This window comes from Quercus lobata, chromosome 2, assembly GCF_001633185.2.
Source record: "Quercus lobata isolate SW786 chromosome 2, ValleyOak3.0 Primary Assembly, whole genome shotgun sequence".
NCBI classification, from domain to species: Eukaryota; Viridiplantae; Streptophyta; class Magnoliopsida; order Fagales; family Fagaceae; genus Quercus; species Quercus lobata.
In genome coordinates, this window is record NC_044905.1 from 55,049,137 (window position 1) to 55,058,410 (window position 9,274).

The following is a 9,274-nucleotide window of genomic DNA, read 5'->3' on the forward strand; positions in this document are numbered from 1 at the left end:
CTCAAAATACTGGAAAGGTTTGAGAAAAAAAGGACACCATGTGAGTACTTAGGTATAATCAAATAGTAAAGCGAAACTAATAACTTTAAAATTATTGAAGCATTAAACTTTAATTTTCACTTTAAATTTAAGGGATGAAAATCAAAATTTAAAAACAAAAAGTGTGTTAAAAAAAAAAAAGGGAAAGTGGGGGTAAAGAAAAGGAAACAGCGATTGCATTGGACAAGCAAGTATACTTTTTCATTCTCAGTGGGGAGTGGGGATTTTTGTCTTTATTGTTTTCATTGATCATACAGAGAGTTGCAGAAGGGAGCAGAGCAGAGAAAGATCAAAGCAAAAGCAAAAGCAAAAGCAATGGGAGTGCTATCGAACAAGGTCGAGAGGGAGAATCTAAAACCTGGGGATCATATATACTCCTGGAGACTCGCCTATGCTTACTCCCACCACGGTGCCCTTTCCATTTCTTCCTCTTTTACTTTCTCTATAATTTTCATTTTTATTTATATTTATTTTTGTATTTTGGGGTTGATTAGTATCTAAGTAATTACTCCTGCATTTGCTTTACTCCTTCATAACAGGATCTGTTTTTCTCATATTTCTCGTTTATTTTGTTTTATCCACCCTGATCACAAATTTTGATGGAGATTTTACTACTATTTCTGAAACTGGAGTTACATTTGTGGGACACTCCACTGTTTCAGGAAAAACACAATACAAAAAAACAGATAAAGTGTATATGGCTCCATTAAATTAGGTGCGGATTTTTTGAAAAAAATAATATTTATTTTATTTATAATGACGAATTTTTTTTGGAAAGCAAACTCAAACTTCATTCAATCAGAAATAGATAGAGAATCCACATATAAAGCCTCTAAGGCCAGTGGTGGTGAATCTTCTAACCATACAATATCCTCATCTATATGCCTTTATTGTAAAATAGCAGAAACTCAAATTACCAACCAAAAATTGATTGTGAAAATATTTTAGACTTGAAAAAGATCTCCAAACTTACAATAGGAATGAAAGAAATTAATCCAAAAGAAATAGACACAAAACACCAAGAATTACGTGGTTCGGCAATAGCTTAAATTCATGGGCGATGACGAACAAATTTCATTATATCAAAGTTGGGATAATACAAATTGGTGTAAGACACTCACAAACCCAAATCCCAAATGCACCCAAATGGCTCTTTCTCACAAATACAAAAACTAAAGAACCAAATACAAACCAAAGAACCAAAGGTTCATGAATGCTCTAAAATGTGGAAAAACACAAGAGCTATTTAGACCCTCAAATAAAAATTACGGCTCGATAGATTTTACTTTAACTTTTACTAAGTGCGAAAAAGAGTAAATGCGAGTGTATAAGCAAACAAGCTACTCTAACCCATATTCATAATAACACAACAATAAAATGAAAGGTAAAAGAGTGGGGAAGAAAGATATGCAAACACAAAGACAACACAACGATGTGTTATCAAAGAGGAAATCGAAGTCCTTGGCGTAAAATCTTTCCGTCGCCCTACAAGCAGTAATCGATCCACTAGATAATCAATTGGGATACATGGATTAGAAAGAGACCCTCCAACCCTAATCTACTCGATGTGCCTAAGCCCTCCAATCGCCTACTACAATAAGGCTTCTTGGAACCACGTCTTGTCTAACTCTCCGGATCCGGCAACAAGCTCCATGTTGCATTTGCCATCCTTGGCTTCTTCCAATACTTCCCAACAACACCAAAACCTCACTGAATACTTTGAAAGGGTGTGGTAAGTGTTTGGGCTATCAACCTCTCAAGGATATGAAAATGGAGAGGTAGGAGTGGAGGAAAATCCACAAACAATTGTGTAGAAGATTGTGGGTATAACAATCTCTAACTCTTAAGGTTTGTGGCTAGGGTTTTCTCTCAGAAGCACTCCTCAACATTTATGGGTAATGTGGGTATATATAGTGTGGGTACAAAAAATGTACATCAGATAGGACAATCTGGCAAAACAGAATGTTTTGCTAGTGTCTCGCGAGAAGGCCTTACCCGCGAGTTACTCGCGAAACACACCTGTTTCCATCCTGTCCTGACTCTTCACATTCCAGTCATGTACATGGCACATGCATCATTTCGTGGGATGCTTAGTCACGAGCTACCCACGAAAACTCTTCAATCTTCAATTTGCTTGAGTCTTCACATTCTCTCTTTCTCACATACAACTCTTACAATTAAATCCCACAATAAAAACAAGGTACAAAAGATTGAATAAAATTACAATCAAATTTGGCACGGAATAAAAGCCAATAAAACACATAGTTGTAAATTACAACTTTACAAAATACGAATTGCGCACAAACCAAAGAGAGAGCTACAAATCAAATTCAAAAATTGCAACATACCAAGAGAGAGCAAATCACCAAACCGCAAAACCAAAACCAAGCGGCAACAAACCTCTCTTGCTATTCTAAATTGCAACCCAAAAATATCAAATAACCAAACTAAGAGAGAGCCTCTTTTTCTCACACACACACACTCTCTCTCTAATTTTCCGTAGCAGCACTATGTTTATATAAAAGACTTAAGTTGGCTAGTATATCCAAAACCAAGAAGGACTAGACTTCTTTTCCTCACACAAAAGAAGAATCACTCCTATTCCAAATAGAATTCAAAATCAAGTGATAGACAAAACTTCTAATAGAGTTTGATAACTTCAAATAACAGTAATCTAAAAAGAATAAAATTCCTTTATTATCTAAATCCAACAAGGAGTTAAACTCCTAATTCAAGCCATATTCTATAGCCTAGCATAGCAAGCTAAGGAGTGAGCATCCCTATTTGCACTTCGTTGGATACTCTTTATTTCTATATGCCAGAGACCGCCTGTAATACAGCAAATATCATCATAGATATTTCCCAACCAAGACAAGTTGATTTGGGGTGAGGTAATGGACTGCATAACATTGATGTTGTCTCCTTCAATTACCAACTCAGAAAAACCAGCTTCCACCGCAAACTCTAGAGCTTTCATGCACGCCAACACCTCTTCCTCCTCACTTTCTGTCACCGCAGGACCTTTTGACAATAATGCTGCCATGATCTCTCCTCTGTCATTCCGAATCACCGCTCCAATTCTAGATGTTGCCAGGTCTGCAAAACTGCTGCATCAAAGTTGAGTTAGTAGACAGATCCCTTCGGTGGCTGCCATGCTTGTGGTTGTCCATTTGACACCGGAGCCTCCAGCTGAGCTTGTGCTCCTTTATACTTATCTAAGTAATTCCTAGCTCTTACGTTAAGCAGAGTTGGTTCCTGCAGATTGCTCCCATGCAAAACCGAGTTACATTGGTTCCAAATCAGCCAACATTGAACCGGAAAAAGTTTGAAATCATCCTCAGAAAGCTTAAGCATCAGAGCTGCAAACAGCTGCAGAACATACTTTTGGCCAGTTAAGCATTTTTGTAGAGATCAAATTGGACAACCAGCCCACACGTCCTGAGCTACTCCACACTCCCACAAAGCATGAATCGCTGTTTCTGGGAATCTTTGGCAGATATTGCAGATGTCATCTACAATAATTTGCCATCGAACCAGGTTCTCACACGTAGGTAGTATATTTTGACATGCTCGCCACCCAAACACCTTTATTTTGTTAGGAACATGGAGCTTCCAAATCCTTAACTAAACTTGACTATTTGATACCAGGACAGAGCTTTCTCCCACACAACTTGCCTTTTTCAGCAACATCCTAGCTGTATGGTAGCACGATTTGACTGAGTATATCCCATTCTTGTTATGCAACCACACCAGTACATCTGGTACGTACCTTCTCTACTTAAGGGAATTCGGAAAATAACCTCTTCATCAAATCTTTGGAACACCAAGCTTATCATATCTCTATCCCACTAAAAAGTTGTCGAGTCAATTAAATCTGAGACTTACCACTCACACTCCTCTTCATTTAGGGGAATATGTACTTTGCTTGTTGGATGGCATGGAATCCACTTATCTGATAACACTTGGATGGAAGTGCCATTACCCACTCTGCATAGCATCCTTTCCTTAAAATTGGCTGGGCCGCAATTAAACTTTTCCACACATATAAGTTTGGAGTATCAGATGCTTCCAAGATGCTACACCTAGGGAAGTATTTTGCCTTAAAGCACTTATAGAGAAGAGATCCTTGATCAATTGACAATCTCCACCCTTACTTTGCCAACATTGCGAGATTGAAACTCCGAATGTCTCTAAATCCCATCCCACCATCCTTCTTTGGTTGAACCAATAAATCCCAACTCTTCCAATGAATCTTCTTTTCATCTCCACATTGATCCCACCAAAACCTTGCACACATCGCATTAAGCTCATCACAAAGCTTGACCAGTAACTGAAATACTCCCATCGTATATGTAGGAATTGATTGGGCCACTGCTTTTAGTAGCACCTTCTTTCCAGCTCTAGATAGCGATCTCCCTTTCCATCCCTATATTTTTTTCCAAACCCTTTCTTTGAGAAATGAGAAGGTTTGGTATTTTGACTTGCCAATCAAGGTGGGCAACCCCAGATAGGATTCGAACTTTTCCACTTCCTTCACTCCCAATGCATTTGTAATTCAGTCTCTTTGTGCACCCGTAGTATTGCCACTGAAGAACACCGAAGACTTGTCTAAATTGATGCATTCCTTGAGGCCGTTGCATACATATTTAGAAAATCAGTAATTCCATGCACTTCTTCCTGATTGGCTTCACAAAACCAAAGGGAGTCATTAGCAAAAAGTAAATTTGATATGCTAGGTGCTGTTGGACAAAAGGACACTCCATGAAGTCTTCCATCCTCCTCTGCTTTAGCTAGTGTTGATGTAAATCCCTCTGCACATAAGAGAAACAAGGAGATAGAGGGCCTCCTTGACGGAGCCCTCTAGATGGCAGAATATTACCATATTCCTTACCATTAATGTGAACTGAGAATGAGGGGGTGGTGACACAACTTATGACACGATCAATCCACCATTCAGGAAAACCCAACTTGATCATCATGCCCTTAAGAAATGACCACTCAACCTTGTCATAGGCCTTGCTAATATCCAGCTTCAATGCAAGAGCACCTTTTTTTTTTTACCTTTATTTCTACTATGCATGGCATGCAAAGTTTCATAAGCCACAAGTACATTATCAGTAATAAGGTGGCCTAGGACAAAAGCCCTTTGGGTGGGTGATATCAACTGGGGCAGAATCAACTTTTGTTTATTAGCCAACACTTTTGATATTATTTTATAAATAACATTACACAGGCTAATGGGTCTATAATCTGACATTTTCTCTGGAGACTTAACTTTAGGGATGAGAACAATATGAGTATAATTAATATCAAATACCATATTACTAGTGTTCAAAAGATCCAAAACAACATTAATCACATCATTACCAATAATATGCCAAAATTTTTGGTAGAAAAGAGCATTCATACCATCAGAACCAGAAGCCTTGGTTGGTCCCATTTGGAACAACGTTGCTTTGATTTCTTCAGCACTATATTCACTGGACAGAACTTCTTGCATATTTGAAGTCATTTTGTGAGAAACTGCATTGAGACATTCTTCCATCCGGTCACATGTACCTGAATTAAATATCTTCTCAAAATAATTTGTCGCCACATCTGCTACATCTTCAATTTGATCAACCCACACACACTATTGATCTTTTATGCCCTGAATAAAATTCCTTCATCGTTGTTGTGAGGCTATAGAATGAAAGAATTTTGTGGTCTTATCTTCATATTTTAACCAAGGCAGTCGAGAATGTTGAACCCAATATATTTCTTGTTTAAGGAGAAGATCATCAAGTTGCTTACTTGTTGCCAAAAATTCAGCTCTATTTGCCTCAATGGGGTCACTGGAATTTAGCACTTCAAGAAGTTTTTGCATTCTTTTAATCTTGGCAATATGAGGATGTGTTTTGTTAAAGCCCCATGCTTGTAAATCTGCCCCGCAACTCTCAATTCTGTTCTTGGTACTAGCTAAAGATGAACCTCACCCTTGGTTTTGGCCTATGCTTCTCCAATCTAAATCTCATAATAACCATGCCTCTTCAAACTTGAAACCCGTGCCACTCTCCCTCTAAATCTCTTATCTGTCCCAAACTGCAAAATAAGTCGCAGATGATCTGAAGCATGAGAGAACATATGAGTCACAATGCTTGCAAAGAACTTGTCTCTCCATTCCCTATTTGCAACAGCTCGGTCCAGTCTCTCTCTAGTGTTTGCTGCACTTGGTCGCTTGTTATTCCAAGTGAATTTGTAATCATGCAATCTCAGGTCGACTAGATTGCAAAAATCCAAAGCCACCCCCAAGTCGCCCGTCTATTTAGCCTGTGGTGGATGCTTACTCAACTTCTCTGATGAGTGTAGAAAAGCATTAAACTCCCTAATATAGCATCATGGCCCATCCACAAAAGAAGACAGATGCCTTAAGAGAGCCCATGATTTTTGTTTTTGACAAGCTACCGGCCAGACATAGAATCCAGTTAGGAACCATTCAAAACCATCATCCTCTATTACCTTTGCCAAAATATGATTCTCTGTGTAGTTTATCACCTCTAATTGCACCTCCGCTTTCCAAATCAATGCTAAACCTCCTCCAGAATCAGGCTTTTTAACAATCAACTTGTTTGGAAAAGGTAGTTCTCTACAATGTTTCTCAAAAACCATCTCTATCAAGTCTTGTTTCTGTTAGAAAACATACAGTGGGAGCTTGATCCCTTGCCAAATTGTGAAGGTTTCGAACTATTCAAGAGTTCCCAAGCCCTTGGCAGTTCCAAATTAACAGCCTCATTATGCTCGGCAAGGGTGCTTTAGCACCCCTGCTGTTTCATTTGATTGAGAATCCTCACCAAACTTACCACGCTTCCCTGCACACTCCTTTTCATCCTTTTCAGTATCGTGTTGCATATAATGACGAATTTAAGTATTGAAATTTTAAATTTTGTTGTCTTTTCAAAATATTATTTTAGTGCAAGATGTGATATAACCAAAATCGTGTTTTGCAAACATGATTTCAATGCAAAATTTAAAGAAATACTATTCTCTCAAAGAATTTTTACCACAATACTATTTTCAATAATTTATTGTATTTTCCAACAAAAGCCCAATTAGATGCTATATTTTCAATGTGTCCTACGTCTTTTTCACTTGGAAACGCTTTTGTGTATCTTGAAATGGTAAATATGTATATTTTTTAATAATCTTGTAATGGACCTAATGGTACTAAGGGTTCTTGGAATTGGCCTCAAATTAACATTTTAGTAGGACTATAGTTGAACTGTTGGGGTTGATTACAAAGCTGAAATCCTAATCAATGCTTAATTACCTTTATCTAGTTATACCAGTAGAGCAGTAATTTGAAAAACAGAAGGGTTATACACTCATACTAGCAGTTAAAGGGTCTTTGGGTTTGATTGAACGATCGCAATCGTCTTTTCTTGGAAATTGTTTTTACAGCAAGAGTTGATTTCTTTTTTGAGATGAACGATAGAGCAAGTGTTGATTTCTAATTTTCTAGTTTGCTTGATGTATGTGTATATTACAATTTTAGTTATTTCAAGTAAAAACAGCTAGATTCTACTTTGTAACAACAGGGATATATGTCAACAAGGGATGTGTTATCCACTTTACTCGGGGAGAAGGCCAGAAAATTGGTACAGGAACTGGGTTAGACCACATCATTGGGAGCTCATTAACTCAACATCCTTTGGACAATCCATGCCCAATATGTGGCAATCAATCAAGGAGTGATGGAGTCATCTATTCTTGTATAGATTGTTTTCTTTCAGGTGGAGATCTCTACCGCTATGAGTATGGTGTCACACCAGCTTTCTTTCTTGTCAAAGCTCGTGGAGGTACCTGCACTCGTGCTTCATCTGAGTCAGAAGAACAAGTTATTCATCGTGCCTTTTATTTCCTCCGGAAGGGCTTTGGTGTCTATAATGTTGTGAAGAACAACTGTGAAGACTTTGCATTATGCTGCAAAACAGGATTGAAAGTGAATCCTACTGATAACGTGGGCCAGAGTGGGCAGGCAACATCCTTTCTAGCTGTCGCTGGTGCTTTCCGTTCTGTACCACTTACGTATCTAGCCCGTTTTTTACGACTTGGATATGCAGCTACCAGTGTTGCCGGTCTGGCGGCAAGTTGTGGCACATACTGTGTCAATCGTTATATTAATGATATTGGAGTACGCCGAGATGTCATGAGAGTTGTTTTAGAGGAGCAAAAATGGTTTGAGTGGAGCAAACCATTTTATGTGTCCACCACCACACTCTGTGGAACACTCGCTGCATTAAGCGGAAACACAAGGTACCTTGTCGCAGAGTAATAATCTTTTGGCATGCTCAAGAGTTATGTGTGGTTTGCAAGAATTTGATTGTTATGGTGCCAATTAATGAGTTTGTCATGCAACGAGCACAACCAAAATTATTTCAGAATTTGTTATGTGTATGTGCTTTTAAGATATCAGATTTTATTTCTGAATTTTGAATTTAGCTTTTATTATAATTGAGGATTCTTTGGGATATAATTGCGCCTTAATATAATCCTTGAAACTTATTAGAAAGATGAAATTGTTTGAGTGGAGCAATTTGAATAATTTTTTTTACTAGAGATGTTTTGCTAATCTTGGTGGTGATTCTAAGCACCCTCAGGTGTTGAAGCTTAGGATTGGCAAGTTCTAGGCGGTCAAGCCTAGGACTTATGTTGTTTCTCTTTTTCTTTTTCCTTATTCATATTTTCTGATCCCCACAATTGTTATTACTCGAACTGAACATTCAATTAATCCCAACAACTATACATGGGAAAACAGGTTGGGACCTGGTAACGGATAACCCAACATGAACATGTATATTTGTACTTGAAATAAAAACGAGTTGACTCGTGACTTGACACATTTTTTTTATTATAAAAAAATTGTAAAAAAAAACTAAATTAATACATGGTTGGTTTACTTGTTTGTTTTGAGTTTTACGGTGCACAACTCAAACTTAATTGATAAATATAATTCTAGTGCCACATGATTATTATTTTTTATTATTAAAAAACCGTATATGTTTTTAATGTTTTTTGGATAACGCCATTCATATACATATGTGATTTTAGTAGCATTCATGCGAATTAAAAGATGAATGATTGACACATTATTCTCACTTGAATAAAGCAATAAGTAAAACTTTTTAGATATTAAATGATAAATTACATGCTAAGATAATTTAGTTGTAGTAAAGTAAAAGGCATATATTTGAAATTA

At 37.4% G+C, this 9,274-nt stretch overlaps 1 protein-coding gene across 1 annotated transcript; it reads left to right on the forward strand.

The window, feature by feature from the left end:
• The first annotated feature begins 265 nt into the window (after positions 1 to 265).
• Positions 266 to 8,525, forward strand: LOC115959002. Its single transcript, XM_031077299.1, has 2 exons — positions 266 to 448; positions 7,614 to 8,525. The coding sequence occupies exons 1-2, from the start codon at positions 355 to 357 to the stop codon at positions 8,348 to 8,350; spliced, it is 831 nt and encodes a 276-aa protein (XP_030933159.1). The 5' UTR covers positions 266 to 354; the 3' UTR covers positions 8,351 to 8,525.
• The last annotated feature ends 749 nt before the right edge of the window (positions 8,526 to 9,274 follow it).